General features: G+C 38.4%; 1 protein-coding gene across 1 annotated transcript in view; it reads right to left on the minus strand.

Moving 5' to 3' along the window:
• Positions 1-1,750: 1,750 nt before the first annotated feature.
• The window catches only part of TCEA1 (transcription elongation factor A1), a 33,882-nt gene continuing 16,038 nt past the window's right edge, over positions 1,751-19,594 (minus strand). The window contains exons 4-10 of the mRNA XM_004580595.3: positions 14,208-14,295; positions 11,722-11,867; positions 10,630-10,686; positions 9,556-9,710; positions 7,342-7,488; positions 4,396-4,467; positions 1,751-3,250 (exon numbers count right to left, since the gene is read on the minus strand). Of these exons, the coding sequence (XP_004580652.1) occupies positions 3,242-3,250; positions 4,396-4,467; positions 7,342-7,488; positions 9,556-9,710; positions 10,630-10,686; positions 11,722-11,867; positions 14,208-14,295 (674 nt within the window). The 3' untranslated portion in view covers positions 1,751-3,241. The remainder of the gene's footprint in view (positions 3,251-4,395; positions 4,468-7,341; positions 7,489-9,555; positions 9,711-10,629; positions 10,687-11,721; positions 11,868-14,207; positions 14,296-19,594) is intronic.

The following is a 19,594-nucleotide window of genomic DNA, read 5'->3' on the forward strand; positions in this document are numbered from 1 at the left end:
TACAATTTTGATTTCAAAGCAATTTAATCACACAGGGAAAAGCATGGGTTACACAAACTGAGTAACACATGATATATAAAATGCATTTCTATTTTTGCAGTCATGTTCATTAAGAAAAAAAAAAAGATATTCAACTGCCTTTATAGTATCCAAGGAGAAGAATCAAAGTTAATGGCTATTTGAGTTGGTTACTCTGCTTTTATCTGCTATTCTCCACTGGACAAGACAAGTATGAGCACACGGGCTGACTGGGTGACTGAGGGAGTGGGGGAAATTTAATAAAACTTCTGCAAAACTTTATACAATTAAAGCCTCCAAACTATTCTCCTAAGCGTTTAGCTCATCAACTTTTCCTTTAAGGTTGAAGTGTAAAACATTACCAACTGGTAGTTAATTAAATCCTACCTTTGCAGGTTATCAATGTCTGGAACAACCTTGACACAAAGAAGACACTGACACAAATATCACCAGAAAGAACTATTCCAGAGGACTACTACGGAACAAGTGTTCTTATAGGTGCTCAATTAATTCAGTAGCGAACAAATTTCCCATAAGAACTTCCCGAAGAACTACCTTTGCTCTTGGTCATATTCATAAGAACTATTACTTTTGACATACACAAATTTATTTAAACTGTTCTTGAACACAACTCGGTCATTACTACTGAAAAATTTGTTGGTCACTGCAACTTTGAGTTTCAAGTGAAAAACAACCCTTTAAAGCAAACATACTTAAAAAATATTTATTTTGATTTGAAAGGCAGAGGTCTTCCATCTGCTGGTTTAATTCCCAAATGGCCACACTGCTGAAGCTGAGCTGAACTGAAGCTGGAAGCCTGGACCTTCTTCCCAGTTTCCCAAGTGGTACATGAGGCAAGGACCAGGGCATCCTCTGCCATTTTCCCAGGGCCTGAGCAAAGAGCTGAACTGGAAGTGAAACAGCCAGAACACAAAATTGGTGCTAGCAGGTGGAGGATTAGTGTGCTACATCACTGTGCAGTTCCACAATCTTACTTTAAACATACTTAGCAGTTGAGGAGAGGAACTTTCTTTTTAAGGACATTATTCATTTGAGAAGCAGAGGGAGAAAAGGAAGGAGGGAGGGAAGAGGAGATAAAAAGAGAGGGAGAGAATGAGAGGGGAAGGGGGATCATCTTCGGGTCACTGCCCATGGCTAAGAGTCAGGTCTAGGCCAGCAACTCCATCCACGCCTCCTGCACGGGTGGCAGGGGCCCAAGCAGGGATTGGATCTGAAATAGAGCACCAGTGACTAAAACTAGCACTTCCATATGAGTTGTCATTGTTGCAAGCAGAGGCTTAACCCTCTTGCCACATAGCAGCTTCAAGAAAGGTTAATTTTTGGGGCCCAGTGGCGTGGCATAGCAGCTAAAGTCCTTGCCTTGAATGCACCAGGATCCCATATGGGCGCCGGTTCTAGTCCTGGCAGTTCCACTTCCCATCCAGCTCCCTGCTTGTGGCCTGGGAAATCAGTCGAGGACAGCCCAAATCCTTGAGCCCCTGCACCCGCGTGGGAGACCTGGAGGAAGTTCCTGGCTCCGGATCTGCTCAGCACCGGCCACTGTGGTCACTTGGGGAGTGAATCATTGAATGGAAGATCTTCCTCTCTGTCTCTCCTCTGTATATCTGACTTTGCAATAAAAATAAGATAAAAAAACAAATTACATTTAAAAAAGGGTTAAGTTTTTAAAAAGAAAATAAGTTTCCATGTCTAAATAAAATAACAAATACACATTTAATAGCAATAAAATCTTTATTGAATTACAAATTTTAAATGGATCACTTAATTTAAAAGTGGGACTAATATTATTCTTAAATTCACTCTGTCAAAAACTTGTTCTTAAAATGATAAAACAAACGATTCATCTATGAATTGACAAAGCAGAGGCATACTGGTGGGCCCTTTCAATCTTTTCTGTAACATCAAAATGACTTAGAAGAAGAAATGGGGAAAGGAGGGCAGAGTGCAAGCACCTAGCGAAGTTTTCCTTCAGCCATCTGGAGAGAATGCAGTTCCAGCACAAACACAGACTTTGCCATAGTGGCCTTCAGATGTGCTAGAACAACTAGGTGTACACCTTTTTCTTATTTCAACCCGAACAAATAGTACACACCTAAACAAAAAGTAACACCTTTAAGATGTGCATCATAAACTACTTGCGATAGTCCATACTTTTAGTTGGCTCAACAATCTTATTCATCATCATGTAACAAAAGACATCAAATAAAACTCAGGACAAAAATATTTTCTAGCAATATCTATATCGAAAGACAACAGCTTCAATGATTTAAACAATCTTTATGTTTAATCCTTGGTCAGTATAAATTTCCAAGAGAAAATCCAAGTCATGAGCTGTTATTAGTAACTACTCTAAACTAAGATACTAACATTTTCTTCTCAGTGTATCTTCCTAACGGGGGAGAGGGAAATCAGCAGAAGCTTTTTACTCTTTGCCTGGGAGGACATTTATGAAAATCCTACTAAACTGCAACAGTGGTTTTCTGCAAAACTAAAACACACTACAAACAGGTAAATAAACAACAAAATGCTTGCAGAAGTTAATATTTCCAAAAGTAAAATCCATTAAGAACAATACACATGTACAGGAAATTACAAGAAATGATGATCATGGTTAGTTACAGATGTAAAGTAATATCTAATTAACCAGGCTGTAAATACAATTAAAATCAAATTTATATGCTACTTCAAATATTATGTACAATTTAGATAAGCTGCTCAAGTATTATCTGAATACACAGCATAGCTGGGAAACTTAAACTTATAATACCTTTTATCTTCCTTTAATATTTGGTAAGTAAATGTCAATATAAAAAACAATGTGATTTTCTCTTATGGGTTAACAGAGTGACAGTAAATTTCTACTGTGTATACTTCAGACTAAAAGTTAAGGAGCTTTTTTCTGAAGGAGAAAAAAAACCTTAAATTGCCAAAAGTTCAGTTGGTGAAATTTTAATCCGACTTACATACAAAAATGAAAAACAAGCTTTAAAACAGATGCATACAATTATATGGTGTCACTATTGATCTGACTACAAAAGGTGTTAAGGAAGGGGATGTTAACTTGAAAACAAAGATTGACCCAAGGGATTTAGGTTACTTAAAAAATTTGTTTTGCAGGAAAACCAGCTGCTTGGCCTAGTTTTAAAGCTAATTACAAAATTCATTTTCTTAATGGTCCAAATATTTTGCAAATTCTTCCAACTCAGCAGAACTGCCAAAAAAGAAGAAATATTTAATGAGACTTGTAAAACACTTAAAAAAAGGCATTATTTTTCATACAACATCGTCAACCTATGTTAAGCACTCAACTTTCCTAACTAGGGTCGTAAGAATATATAATCTAAAAACTAGTATAAAATATTTTCAGCATTTCTTTAATTAAATATGCCTCAAAGTTTTCAGGTTAAAAAAAATCAACAACTCTAAATTTGAGCTTCTAGAATACATTGATTGCATTGGGCATAAGCTTTCCACATTTCTATATGAGATCTGCAGCAAACTGCCTATACTCAAAACAAAATGCATTATACAAAACCACAATATTAACGATGAGAATCCACTGCACAAAACAGTCTGAGAGCTATCTGGAAAAACCCAGTTTGGAGAAGAGAAAAGTTTACTGTCCTTCTCTCAGACCAGTGTAAAAAATTTCCACCACATCAGAAGAACAGAACACACTGCCTCCAACCATGAAGAGTCCTGATAACCACATGAAATGAAACCTTTGTAAATTAATGGGTACTTGGCCCACATAACCTTAAAGAGTGCTGAGTGTCTAGCGCCAAATTCCCAAATTATATTCATGAAAGATATCAGACTCTCAATTTACCTCTGATTTCCATAAAATGCTTTAAACTTCAAGAATAGCTCAAATGAGTTTTAAACTGAAATGTGTATTTTAGGTCTAGCTAGGGAAAAAAGAACCTGTACAAGATTCACAAAAACTAATAAAAATAGCAGCTTTTGGAACATTGACAATTATCAGGTATTTTAAACGTATTATCTTTATATTAACTGAAATATAGATAATACATGTAAAAATTAAGTTCACTGATAGTAAGTTGGAAAGTTGTTCAAAATAGCCCATGTCCCCAAAGCGCCCCAGCTCCACATCTCTAACATTGCCATCTATATTAATAGTAGAGTGTTCTGCAGGCCGACATGTAATTCTGTCAATTTTAAATTGTTTCTATAGCTGACAAAAGCACTCAAAAGTTAAGTAATATAAATTTGCCTGTGTGGAGGCTATACTCAAGAATATACACAGCGTGAAGACTTGGTTCAGGTCCGGGAAATAAATTACAAGCTAAAATAAACATTAAATGTGTATAATGTGAATCCAAGAGGATGCTATACCTTCCATCGATTTCCACACTCATTGCAGACCACAAATGTGGTCATCGGTTCATCAGCACTACGGGTTTGCACCTACAGCAAAATTAATACATATCAGATTACTATATTTAACATCATAAAAAATACAACCTAAATAAGAACATTCTATATCAAAATATACAGTAACACACTGTACCATAACACAATGTAGGAGAGCCAGAAACAAATTCAAATAAGGTAAGTAACATCAAAGCTGCACAGTAATATTTCCAAAATTCACTTTTACAAATCCTTCCCTTATTTATCTGTCATGTTTAATTTATCTCAGATATGTGGGAAAACCATCTAAAGTTACACATTATATTTTTTATAAATGGCTAGTAAATATGAAAGAGCAGTCCAGAGTGAGAAGCCTGGAACATACAAATGTAAACATGTACCAATATCATCTTATTAACAAAAATGCAGAACTAAGAATACTTCAAGCTGACAAGCGTAACTGTCCCAACATTTTTTTTTAAACTTAGGCAGCAAGAAAGTAAGAATATTACTCATCCTCTATAACCTAGGAACTTCCTATCAGATCTAATCCAAGCCAGTAATTAAAAACACAAAGTATCTGTAGGCAAAAATGTTGCAAGAACATAATTTGTAACAATAGTACAAATACTGGAAACAACTTGAAATATTTAAGAGGGAAATACCAGGACATCTATTTGGTGGAATATTGTTAAGATATCTACACTGTGGTGGTATAGAGGGTTGGATTGTGATATACAAGGTTGGATTATGGCATAGCCAATATGTCCCAAGGCTCTAGTTCCAATCTAATTCCTGCTGGTGGCCTGTGACAGCAGTGGAAGATGACACGGATGCTTGGGCCCCTGTAGCCACATGGGAGACCCAGAGGAACCTGGCTCCAGCCTGGCCCAGCCCTGGTTGTGGTGGTCATTCAGCATGAAATAGTGGATGGGCGAATCTCTATCTGTCCTCCCTCTCTCCTGCAGCTGGGAGATGATAGCTCATGTGGTTTGATCCCACTAATCATGTGGGACACTTGGATTGAGTTTTTAGCTCCTGGCTTTGGCCTAGCCCTGCCCTGGCTGTTGCAGCCACTTGGGAAGGGAAACAGTGCACAGGAGAGCTTTTTCCCACTGCCTTTCAAACAAAATAAGCAAACAAACAAAATGTTTTAAAGAATTTTATTTCCAATAGTGAAAATTCACACCTAAACAATTTAGAGAGTTCTTGAGGGGGAAACTTAATTTTTAAAAATCAAGTTTGTATTACATACTTCCAGAGATTTACTTATTTATTTGAAAGGCAGAGTAATACAGAAGGAGAAAGAGAGATAGACAGAGAGAGAAGGGGAATGCAAGGGAGGTGGTGAGAGAAACAGAGAGAATCTTCCACCTACTAGTTCACTACCCAACAGGATGTAATAAATGGGAATGGGCCAGGAGGAAACCAGGAGCCACGGGCCAGGAGCCAGGAACTTCACGTAGGGTTCCTGCATGGGTGTCCGGAACTGAATACTTGGGTCACCACCTGCTGCTTCCAAGGTGCATTGGCAAGGAGATGAAACTAAAATTGAGCAACCAGAACTCAAATCACTGCCTGCAAAACTGACATCCCATACGGGTGCCCGTTTGAGTTCTAGCTGTTCCACTCCAATCCAATTCTCTGCTAACGTGCCTGGGAAAGCAATGAAGCATGTCTCCATGTGGGAGACCCAGAAGCAGCTCCTGGCTCCTGGTTTCTGACTGCCCTAGCTCCAGCCATTAGCCTCAATGTTGCCCTCCCTTTCTGTAATTTGGCCTTTCAAACAAACAAAAATAAACCTTAAAAAAAAAAAAAAAAAAAAAAGGATTTCTTGTATCAAACACATACTCATAATCACTAGGTAATAAAAAAGAAAAAATTATCTGGGGGCCATTTAAGCATAAAGCACACATACTTCACATGAGACAAAGTAAAAATTCTCCTTCAATAATCTAGTCCTCTAAAATGATAGGGTTGGAGCCAGTGCAAGGCTAATTCTCCACCTGTCAAGTGCTGCATCCCATATGGGAATAAATCACATCCCAGCTGCTCCACTTCCCATTCCGCTCTCTGTTTTGGCTTGGCTTGGAAAAGCAGTGGAGCACGGCCCCAAGGCCTTGGGCCCTCACACTCATGTGGAAGGCCAGAAAGAAGCTCCTGGCTCCCAGGTTTAGATCAGCTCAGTTCCGGCCACAGCAGCCATTTAGGGAATGAACCAGTAATTCAAGATTTCTCTATCTCTTCTTCTCTCTCTAAAAATATGCCTTTCAAGCAAAAAATACATAAGTATTTTTTGAAAAAAGTGTTGTGGGGCCTGGAACAGTAGCCTAGTAGCTGAAGTTCTTGCCTTGAATGCACTGGGATTCCATTTGGCCACCAGTTCTAGTCCTGGCAGCTCTGCTTCCCATCCAGCTCCTTACTTAGGCCTGGGAAAGCAGTTGAGGACAGCCCAAAGCCTTGGGACCCTGCACCTGTGTGGGAGACCCAGAAGAATCTCTGGGCTCCTGGCTTCGGATTGGTTCAGCTCCAGCCATTGCGGTCACTTGGGGAATGAATCACTGAATGGAAGATCTTCCTCTCTGTCTTTCCTCCATTCTGTGTGTATGACTTTCCAATTAAAATAAGTAAATACATTTCTTAAAAAAGTGTTATGATCTGTTTACATAGCAACCAGTAATGCAATATTTATGACCTCTCAGAAAAAAAATGACTGTTTTATTACATTCTCTATTTTGTAAATCCTATTTCATTGACATACACTTCAAAGCAACTTTTTCCATGAAAGTATAAAACTACACATTTTAACTAGTTGAAATCAGTATTAAAAAGCATTCTTACCCAAGTACAAGTTAAGTTTCTTTGCTTTGAAACAAGAATTGCAAGCATTCTTACCATGACAAAACAATCCATTTAAAAATCTCAAACCTGAGTGTAGGTGCAGTTCTTCTTTTTGCATTTGCCACAGGTAAATAGGTCAGTCTGGGTCCCGCCTGTCTTGGCCATCTGATGCTCTCTAATAGCTTCTTTGGTCAGATTTTTCCGCATTTCCTTGAGCTCATCACTAGCCATTTCCTGTTAGGGGGGTGGCAGGACCATGCAGTTACACACACACACATCCACATCCTGACTGCTTCTGTGCACAACTAACTTCACAATGACAGATCCAAAGTTACATTTAAAGTTTTTCATAAAGTCAACATCTCCCCCTCATAGGACATGAGAATTTGCTTCCTTTTAAAACTTTTTCAAGTACTTAAAAGTTCACATGTGCAAACTAGATCTAAGTGCTGTTCAAGGGTTATAAATCTGCATCGTCTTTTGTACTACCACTGTGCCCAACAGAGTCTGGCACCTCTGAAGAAGTATGTCTGATTCCAGTTTCAAGGCATGGCCTGCACAGGAGATACCAAATCACTGTGTTGCACCAGAAAGCACAGGGCTAACAGGCTTTTTGCAAATGAGTTGAATGGCCAGCAGAGTTTCTATTGACCAAAAACAGGACAATTTTTCAATCACCAAAATAAATTACTAAAAAGAAACAGTCCCTAGAAGACACATAAAAAGCCAAAAGCCCATGACATTTACAGAAAACACACATATGCAAAATCAAAGACAACACCTTTTAAAGAGAAAAATTCCACATCTATCCTGCCTTTTCCCTCTCAGTCAACAGCTCAGCCTTATAAAAGGGCAAGTACTTTCTTATCAAAGATCTCAAGCTTATAAATGTGAAAAGAGGAACACAATCCTTGAAATTCTGTTTTGTACCTCCTACTAAAATACTCAATGTAGTCAAGAATCAGAGTTTTGGTTGACTGGTGAACTCCGCTACAACACTGGTCTACTTGCAAATCTCTGCATGCTTTAAGATACAGTAATGAGACATGTGATTCCTAATGTGACGCAACAGAAGTAAGAAAGCAACATATGTGTAAGTTTTTATGAAGAAAAAATCAGGATAGAGTGGGAGGCTAGTGGGACTTCTTCCTTTATCTCCCCCTTTACGTCAGCTACAGAATTTTAAAATGTGGAAACAATTAGTCTTACCCACTTTCCTGTAGCCCTTGATTGACCCTCTGCGCCCTAATCAATTTAGTAGACTGTCAAAATTAAGTAATTAAAAAAAAATCAGGATAAAAGAAGGTCAAAGAAAAAAGTGACAAGTGAAAGGGTAACAAATTGTCAAGAATTTTCAAAGGTTGATGATACATATATATGGTCTTATGATACTATGTTCCTTACTTTGTGAAGGTTTTTAATTACTTTAATTAGCCTTTTAAAAATGAATTTTATAGGGCCCGGCGGCGTGGCCTAGCAGCTAAAGTCCTCGCCTTGAAAGCCCCGGGATCCCATATGGGCGCCGGTTCTAATCCCGGCAGCTCCACTTCCCATCCAGCTCCCTGCTTGTGGCCTGGGAAAGCAGTTGAGGATGGCCCAATGCATTGGGACCCTGCACCCGCGTGGGAGACCCGGAAGAGGTTCCTGGTTCCCAGCTTTGGATCGGCACAGCACTAGCCGTTGCGGCTCACTTGGGGAGTGAATCATCGGATGGAAGATCTTCCTGTCTCTCCTCCTCTCTGTATATCCGACTTTGTAATAAAAATAAATAAATCTTTAAAAAAAATGAATTTTATAGACATACCAATTTTTGTTACCTGGACAGAAAGATAAATTCACGGTCTTGGATGCTTAACAAAATAGTAAGATTGTAGATGCTCTACAGCCATTGGCCATAAACAGCTATGTCCACAAATAACAAGCTATGAATTTCATTTTTTCTATCATTCTCTATATAAACTTAAAGAACAGTAAAATGTGACCAATTTATAATGTTTACCTATGGAAACAGTTTAGAAGTTATAGAGTCTATAATAAAGATATTCACCCCTTGTCATTCTATACGAATTCATCAAAATTAAAACACTTATTTTCAGACAAAAATCAACAGTCACCCAAGAGCATAATAACAGCTCTACTAGGAACAAGTACTGATATCAACAGATTCAATCACATTAAGTACTTGTCTAGCACAGCAAATAGCAAGTCATTATATTTGTAGTGTTTACATAGTACTTCAATAGGCTTGACACTGACATCAGGAGCTCACAAACATGAACAGTTTCTATACAGCATACTCACCTCTGCTGTCATTCTAGCAAATAAGTCAGGAGGAATATTCCCACACAACACGTTTTTCCTTAAATTTGGGTTTTTCGCATCTTTAAGATTTGATATCCTACTTCGTACTCTATTTTTGTATTTCATGTCTGTATTCCTTATTTCTTGATATATAGGTACAAGGCCATTAAGGGAAACATAAGTTAAATTATAAAGACAAGATCATATTTCTCTATTCTGACAAAAAATAAAATTCCTGAAATTTGCATGCAATCCAAAAAAATGATTTCCAACTCAGATGAAAAATAAGCCACTTTATCTGATCCTTGATCTGTAACTGACAGTAATAGTACATTTATACCATGAAGAAGTATAATTTTTTTTCTAATGTTTAATGCCAGAAACATGCAAACTAACAGGGTTTCAAAAAATATAGGAACTTGGCCTTCCACAAGTTTTAACTAGCTCAAATGTGAATTCTACCAAGGTCACAGAATTCCTTGGGAACCTTGTGAGAAGACTACCCACTGTGGCACGGAAGGTTCACCTCTTCGCCAAGCTCAGCAGCAAGCTCATGTAACGGGTTCTTCTCCACAGGGCACAGGCCACAGCAGAAGCTGAGTTCCAGAGAAGATCCCTTCCTAACACAGCTGTCTCCTCACCAAGGACCGTTCCAATCACTGTCGCCTGATGCTTCTTTCCTTTTGCCCCTTCACCCATGAAAGACTTTCTCTTGCAGTGTGAACACACTGCTCTTTGGGATATGAGCCCTGTCAACTGCATATGCTCTGCTGAACCATATGAGAAATCATCATACTGTGAGTTTGCTTTTCATGTCCTTCCGGATAATTTTAAAATCAGAAGTTACATTCTCAATTTGAAATGCAGAAAAAAATACAACCAATGCTGTGTGCTTTTCAATGACAGGAAAATCAAAAGGATTAAAATAATCTAAATCCCCTCTCCTTTCCAATCAAAACAATGCAATCAACACAGAAACTTAAGAGTAGAACTTTGAATTCTATTCCACAAGAAAAACTACAATTAGCCTACCAGATTACTTAAGAAAACTATGAATACATGTAGAAAGGATATCTTCTTCAATTTGAGAACCCAATTCTTCCTCATCAGCTCCAATGGCAACATAGTCATCTAAAAACAGATTAAAAACAATTTAATTGCAAAACTTAAGCAATTTTTTCAACTGTAAAACTTTAAAAAAATCCCAAACAAGGTTAATTAAACTGCATACCTTCAACCCCATTTGCCTTATAAAAAGAATACTTAGTCAGTTTCATTCAAATCTGTCACTTACTACCCACTAGACTCCTCCCTGGGATTCAACTAATATCCACAGTGCTCCTGAATTGATGATTCCTTATCCCTTAGGAGTAGGGAAGTAATTGCTCTAGCATGCAGTTCCTCATTTCACCACAACTCCATAAATTCTGGTTGCTCCAGCATAGAGTAGACAAAGTTATAGAAAGAACTGTCTTGTCTCCTGAGACTCAGGCTTCAATGCAAAGAAACCATTCATCATCTGCCAATCACATACATGGACATACTCAGAAGACTCCTATATGAATATTCAAAAGGATAGAAGGAAATAGGAACGAGTAAGAAAACAAGAAAAAACAGACACTGAAGGAATCAAAGCAGAAAGAGCAGAGGAAGAAGAAACACAGGTTAAATGAGCTATGGTTCAGAACAACAGAAAAGAAAAAGGATAGGCTTGTTGAAGCTGATAAACATTTTTGCATATGAAACACTAAAGCCAAAATTTTACTTGCTAAAATTGGGAACCATGAAAATAAGTATCTGATATAGAAATCAAAATTTACACACACACACACACACACACACACACACACAATTCATATATATGTGACAACTCAGTATTAACTTGCAACCTGAGGACATGGTAATTCATTTGCACATAAATGCAAGGAAATCAAACACATGTGGAAAAATTTAAATTACTAGGAATTTAGGAAGTTGTCCACACTGAAGAAACAATCTATTTCTGAAAATCACTTGGAAATGAGCAACTACCCCAGCGAGCCTTCTGCCCACTTCAGGAACTCCTATTAGCAACAACTTCTCCCTGGGTAAAGCAGATGTGGGCATCTCTCACTGGGATGGGCAACATGAGGTGGGCACAGCAGTTCTGATGTACACTAAACTTACCTCCTGTTCGGAGAGCCGCAGCCAGCATCTCCCTACACTTTAACCGCACAGAGTCCGAGGTGCTTGGTGCCCGAGGAAAAGATGAAACGTAAGTATCTCGAGCATTTGTCTCATCCTTTCTGCTGCTCATATTGCCACTGGAACTACTAAAATACACAACACAGCCACATACAAACCAAAGAGAAAAAAAAAATGCTTTTAAAGTAACATTACTATCATTCTCTAAATACAAATTCTGGGGGGGGGGCAAAGTAAATGGTACAGTACTTCAGTGACTTAACATAAGAAAAAATTTTGTTCACAAATCAAACTTACAAACTTTCAAATTTAGTAGTCTAATGTTTTTTAATCAACTATTTCACCTTGATTAACCTTCTAAAAGCTAAGCAATTTTTTAATGAAAAAAGATACAAATATAACTCAGCAAATGCAAAGTACAAATCTTGGTTTGAGGACAGAGCTGAATAGGCAAGACTAAAGAACATGAAAGCTCTCAAGTGAAAACAAGAAGGAAGGGAAAACTGTTTCAGAAAGTGCTGTTGCCACTAAACCAGGAGTTCCCAATGAGAATCTCCTCAGGATAAAAGGCATGTGCCAGGGGGATGTAAAATAAACAAGCTTAAAAATTTAAATTTCTCCCCAATAATATCAACTAATCCTGGATGTTAGGACAGTTCAATAATCTCCAGTTGACCTAATCATTTTGACTGCTTATAATTAACTTTTTACTTTGGGTTTTTAGTAAATTTTTCCTAAAATATAATTATCTTATATTTCTGCCACAAACAATCTCAAAAACTTTAAATTATCCTCTCTCCATAGGTCTAACTTGTTATAATGCTGCCATCTATTTAAAACACAATCAGTGCTAATCTTCAGTAACAGGGTCACTGGGGGTAAGATGGCCACCTGAGTCCTCTAGGTTTAGTCAGTTCCCCTGCAGCCTTCTCTGAGACCCTATCAGAGAAACAGACCCAAAGGATGTAAGTTTGCACATGACTTCTCATATGTTCTCCTAACCACACTGAGTTTCTTCAGAGCATGTACCAGGGTTCACTCCTATTTGTATTTTCAGAATGTTACAAAGCACCTGTCAATGATAAATAACTGAACAAATCAATGTTAACATATTTTTTAAAACCACCTATTAAATATTTAAAGTATTTTTGCTTCTCTATGCCTGCAGCTAAATGTTCAGCACAACTAAGAAATTTCATGGGCAGATCTGATGGAGCCTTTTCCCCACTAGTTTCACTAATGCTGGCCCTGCTCTTGGATTCTGGTACCTTCTGTCAAGCACATAACCTTTTCAAAATTTCTGTACTCAAAATGCAAAACCTTGCTCAGCTTCAGCCACTTTGACTGAAACTCATACTTTCCTTTAAAGTAAACTCCAGACTTGATTCTGCAGTCTTCTTCACTTCTTTAAGTGTATATTTGTGCGTGCATGGGTAGCAATCAATCACTTAACTTACCAGTTTTCATACATAATAATTTTACGCTGTTGAGGACAGGTGCTATGTCTAACTTAAATACATAAAGCTATAAAAATGCTTGTATTTTTATATGCTTCAGGCATTAAATCAGTAACTCTAAATGCAACACAACTGAAATACATTAAAACACCCTGCATAACAGTTCGTACTTTGCAAACGTATCAAGGTCCTGAAAGACAGCAGAGTGAAGAACTACTCCAGATTAATGTAGTTCTTAGAGAATACACTGATATACTTAACAGCATAAAGAACATAATATTGTTTTGTGGCATTACTGCAATTTTATCAAAGTGTAAAATTACCTCAAAATAAAGAGAAAATGCATACTGTACTAAAAATTGATTTAACCTTACCATCGTCTATCAATTATAATAAATAGTATTGACAAAATGTTAAGTTTTAGAAAAGGGAATTGAGTTTACTTTGCTACACACACACAAAAGTTAAAATCCATACTTTGATTTTTCATAAACTTCTTGAAGGCCCCTCATAATCATCACCTATGTATCTCACCTATTTTGATAATACAAGGTATACTACACAGCATAAGGTATGTACAGAAAAGAATAAATGCAGAGACTGAATAAGAGCTGAGGGACAACTTGAACCTTTCATTTCTGAACTTCATATTCTTAGCTATGATAAATAAATTTGTAAAAAAACAAACAAAACCCCACACACATTAAAAGGAGAACAAAATCCAGGGCTGAAGTCAATCTAAAAAGCAAAGTAAATAACTATTTGTATTCTTAATTAGTACTGCATTACTAATAATTTATATTTACTTATGCAATGTATTTACTTCTCTGAAATGTTCAAGAAATCTTGTCGAGAACACGAAGACCTTCAAATGATTGTCTATACACAATGACTACTTTCCTTCGATCAGAAAACAGGAGTGTAGCTGTAGGACCATAAAGCATGCAGGAGGTGACATAGCAACACCACTTCCAACTTTCAATAGAAAAGAATTTTCGCAACGTGAAATACCTTTCTTCCCTTGCCTCAGGGCTATTCTGTGATGTAATTGCAGATTCTTTTTTCTTTTCTTCAGAGTCTTTCTCTGTTGATGGTCCATCTAAAAATTTATAATATTTGTAAAGGCTTAGCGCTATTAAAAATACAAACAACCAAAATATACTGGGCATCCACAGGCTATTTACTACCTCTCCCCCAAAACCAAAATTGTGCTTCCACAGGTAAATATGATGTGGGTATTTTTCATGATCCATGTTCAGCCACCCTCACCTAAGTACATTTTATCAGTGAAAACTACAAACTCATATGGCAATGGGGAGGAAAGTATACACAACAAAGAAAGCAAAGAATTAAAAAAAAAAAATCAACACTGTCATTTTCAAAAGTAAAACAATCATACATACCAATATTATTTTAGTAATATTCATGTTTAATTTTCATAAAGCCAAATCAGCTTAACTAATGTAATACTTAGTAGATTATTTTATATTCATTTTAAGTCAACCACAATTGCCAAGAGGCTAGGTTCAGGAAACACTTGAGTGTACCTCAGAAACCACCTCACCCCTAGACATTTTGCTCGAAAGTACATCAGGATCACCTAGAAAACTTCTAAATGCATTTTCAAACCAGAATCAAAGAACTTCTGGGTCTTTCACAGGGATCAATGAGTCCAAGAATTGAGCCAACCTTTGTTGCTTTCCCAGACCATTAGCAGGGAGCCGGACAAGAAGTGAAGCTGGGATCCAACCAGCATCCATATGGGATGCCAGAACCACAGGCACAAATTAAGCCTATTTACACAACAGCACCAGCCCCTAACAAAGTTTTTATAGAATAACTTAACCAAATTAGATACCTACAATAAGTACACACACTAAAAACTTCTTTAAGATTTAGTGAACATAAGCACAATGCCCACTCTTTCCTTCTACAGAAGTTAAGCCATATTTCCAGAAATACATGCATGGGTCTCACTCTTCTGTGTGATCAATTTTAAAACAGAATTGCATTTGGGCCCAGCAGTGTGGCCTAGTGTCTAAAGTCCTCGCCTTGAAAGCCCCGGGATCCCATATGGGCGCCGGTTCTCATCCCGGCAGCTCCACTTCCCATCCAGCTCCCTGCTTGTGGCCTGGGAAAGCAGTCCAGGACGGCCCAATGCTTTGGGACCCTGCACCCGCGTGGGAGACCCGGAAGAGGTTCCAGGTTCCTGGCATCGGATCGGATCGGCGCGCATCGGCCCGTTGCGGCTCACTTGGGGAGTGAATCATCAGATGGAAGATCTTCCTCTCTGTCTCTCCTCCTCTCTGTATATCTGACTTTGTAATAAAAATAAAATCTTTAAAAAAAAAAAACAGAATTGCATTTAAAAATTAAAACCTACAATTTTGGTTTTTCACGACAAATCAGGATCAAAATTACTTCAGAAACAATTCCAAATTTGTAGAAATTTAGAATAGTAAACAAGCTGGCACTCAGTTGGGTCAACAGGTTAAACGGCTGTTTGTGATGAACAACATTCAAAACCACAGTGCCAACTGTTCTCAGCTGCTCTGCTTCAGAACCAGCCCTTGCTAACACAGGTGGGAAGCAATTTACCCAAGGTTCGAGGCTTTTAGCCTGGCCCAGCCCTGGTTGTTTCAGCTATCTGGTGAGTGAAGCAGCAGTTTCGAGACACCTCTTTCCTGGTTCCTCTCCCTAAAGTTCAGTCTTTCAGATAAAAAAAGACACAAAGAAATACTTTTTGAAAGGTCCTGTTCTACTTTAAACATCATACTCTTTCATCCCCTCAATGCTTCACTGCGTATTTCCTAAGAATAAATATATGTATTATATAAAAACAGAAAATAACCAGTAAGCACAACAATGGTACAATATTGTTGTAGATTTTTTTAAGATGTATTTATTTTTACTAAGGCTGACTTATAGAGAGAAAGGGAGACAAAGAGAAAAATCTTCTATCTCCAGTGGTTCACTGGTTCACTCTCCAAATGGTCACAATGAAGCTGAGCCAATCTGGAGCCAGGAGCTGGGAGCTTCTTTTGGGTCTCCCACACAGGTGCAAGGTCCCAAGACATTGGGCCATCCTCCTATGCCTTCCCAGTCCACAAGGAGGGAGCTGGAAGGAAAGTGGAGCAGCCAGGGCATGAACTGATGCCCATGTAGGATTCTGGCATCTGCAGGGGAGAACTTAGCCAACTGAGCTATTCTTCAGGGATAGATTTTCTAATATATGGATATTTTCCTAAATTCCTAGTAATATTTTTAACTAGTCTACAGACCAACTGTCCTATCGATGACTTTTTTTGGCTATGGAAAAATTCTCCCAGTCCAGAATCCAATACCACAATCATATATTCCATTTCAGTTTTCTTAAAATTAGACTTGAAGTTTACACACTTTACAAAGTTCAGTCCCTAATTTTCAGGCTCTTGTAATAATTTTCTTATTTCTATAACTGCCTTTGAAACTTTTAAAACGTTTGCTTTTCTTGTATTATCTTCTTTGTAAGATTAATGCCTTCTTACACACAGACTGAAGGGCCATGGCACAAAAGAGATGAGCCCAAAACACTTGTGGTATCAGATGTAAGAAAGTTCAAAAAACTGCAAAGGGACTGAGCATTCATCCTACTGGTTAAGACGCCCATGTCCCATGTTGGAGTACCCAGGTTCTGTTCATGGCCCCATTTCCTAATTCAGTTTCCCATCAATACAGATCTTCTGAGGTGACAGTGATGTTCCAGTCACCCATACAGGAAACCTAGATTTTGTTCCCACCTTCTGCCTCCAGCCCCAAGATACCATGGCATTTGGACAGCGAATTAGCATACAGAATCTCCTGTGCTCTGTGTCTCAAATTTCTACAAAAACAAATAAAATTAGAAAAAAGAAAACAAAACGAAAACAACAACTGGTAGGCTTCTCAAGAGAACACAGGAGCCGAGCTGAAGAGGCACAGTAGCCAAACCTGAAACAGCATATATTATCAAAGTAAATCTGAATAGTAAAGAAATGCAATCCACTAAACGGACTAGAAATCCACAGATCCACACTAATAGTGGAAAAACAACTGAGGGTAGAAGGATTCCTTCTTAATAGTGAGATGATTTATAAATACTGAAGTGGGAAGGAAGTGTTAAACAATCAATGGGGATAGGTGTTTGATCTAGCATTTAAGAAGGCAGTTAAGAGACCTACATCTTACATCAGAGTTCCTGGGTTTGATAATTGGTGCCAGCTACAGGTTCTGACTCATGCTCCCTAACACAGACCCGATATGGCAGTAATGGCTAATGACAGAGTTCCTGATAACCATGCAGGAGATATGAATTAAGTTCCCAGCTTCTGGCTTTGGCCTTAGCTGGATTCCTCTGCAGGTATGTGAAGTGAAACAGCAGATACGACCTTTGTCTCAAAGAAACTAGTTTAAAAATATCTATATTTAAAAATCATAAAAAGGACAGGTCTCTATATCATAAAATGGGTGTTATACCAATGAATAAACATTAATAGAGAAAAGGTTACATAAAATTCAACACAGTATTAATATCTTTTTAAGAGTATCTTTCCTACAGAATAGCAAAAAGGAAAACAAACTATACAGTTTGACTAGATTTGATAACTTAAGAAGGAAAATTGTGGGAATATAACCTGATATAACTATGAGAAAATAACAGATAAACCCTATACAACATGTTATTAAAATAAATGAGGGTGGAGGAGAGGGAAAATGCCATGCTATGACGCAGCAGATAAAACCAATGCCTGTGATGCCAGCACCTGATACTGTCACCAGTTTGTGTGCTGGCTGCTCCTCTTCCAATTCAGCTCCCTGCTCATTTGCCTGGGAAGGCAGCTAAAGATAGTCTCTGCAACCAACTGAAAGATCAGGAGGAAGCTCCTGGCTTAACTGACCCAGCTCCAGCTGATGTGGTCATCTGAGGAGTGAACCAGCCAATGGAAGATTTGTTTTTCTCTGGAACTCTGCCTTTCAAATAAACACATACATCTTCAAAAAGAAAGAAATAGGATAAAGGTAACTGTACTGTTCAAAATGTCAATGTCATAAATCAAAAGAGGGACTGTCTTGGAGTAGCAGGCTAATTTTTTGCCTGCAGCATCAGTATCCCTTATGGGTACTGGTTTGTGCTCCCGCTTTTCTACTTCCAATCCAGCTCCCTGCTTACGGCCTGGGAAAGCAATGAAGGATGGCTCAAGTCCTTGGGTTCCTGCACCTACATGGGATACCCTGGCTGCTAACTTGAGATCCGCTCAACTCTGCCTGTTGTGGCCATTTAGAGAATAAACCAGTGGATGGGAGACCTATCTCTCCTGTTGCTCCTTCTCTTTGTAATATCTATATTTTCAAATAAAGTAAACAAATCCCTTAAAAGGGGAGAGACAAAGGAGGAGAATGAGGAGGGGGAGGGGAAGGAGAAAGGAGAACAAGAGAAGTGTAGTTAGTCTCCATGGATCGGGGCCTTCCTGGCCTATGCTGGAGCTCATGAGGGCAAAACACACGGCATCCCAGCGGAAACTGGCAAGGGCCTTGGCAAACTGAGACCCCACTCTGACCTGATGGCCGATAGGAGGCCTGGAACTAGACGGTACAAATCCTGCTTGGCAGGTCCCCTTTGCAGTAGGGAGATGGGAGATCAAATTAGGGGATGCTTGCAGACTGCTTTTGTCAGGAAGGATTGTATCTAACACTGACCTTTAAATTGAGTGGTGGCTATGTGGGATGGGGAGACCAATCAGGTTACTGTTACTAGTGCTCTGGGCTTCCTGTTTATCACCCTGCATATAAGCTTCACTATTAGACTCAATAAATGGATCGACTGGTTGACTCCTGGTCGTCTCCTTTCTCCGGTGGACTTCTGCCAGACCCCTGTCACCCTATCTTGGGATCTTCCAGAAGGACTGAGGAAAGCAGCCTCAGAGAAGAGGCTTATGAATGATTCCAGGTGAGAAAACTAGATATGGGATCCCAGGTTTGACATAATTGAGACAATTAACAAAACTACAATATGGACTGCAACTTAAAGTACTGCACCAATGACAAATTCCTTAAATTTTCTATACTATGGTTCCATGAGAAAATATGCTTGCTCTAAGGAAAAACACTTAGGCATTGAAAGATAAAACAATACTGCATGTTCTCAATGTGTGGAAGTCAAAATGTCAAAAACACAGAGGAAAACAACAGTGGTGAGCAGAACCTGGAAAAGGCGAGAGAAGGAGAGACAGAGAGACGGAAAGAGGAGACAGAAGTGCAGGTGGAGAGGAGGAACACCTTTAATTGTTCTGTAACACAACGGGACAACTAGGTTTTATTTTTTAAAGATTTATTTATTTTTATTACAAAGTCAGATATACAGAGAGGAGAGACAGAGAGGA

The sequence above is a fragment of the Ochotona princeps genome, chromosome 9 (genome assembly GCF_030435755.1).
Source record: "Ochotona princeps isolate mOchPri1 chromosome 9, mOchPri1.hap1, whole genome shotgun sequence".
Lineage (NCBI taxonomy): Eukaryota > Metazoa > Chordata > Mammalia > Lagomorpha > Ochotonidae > Ochotona > Ochotona princeps.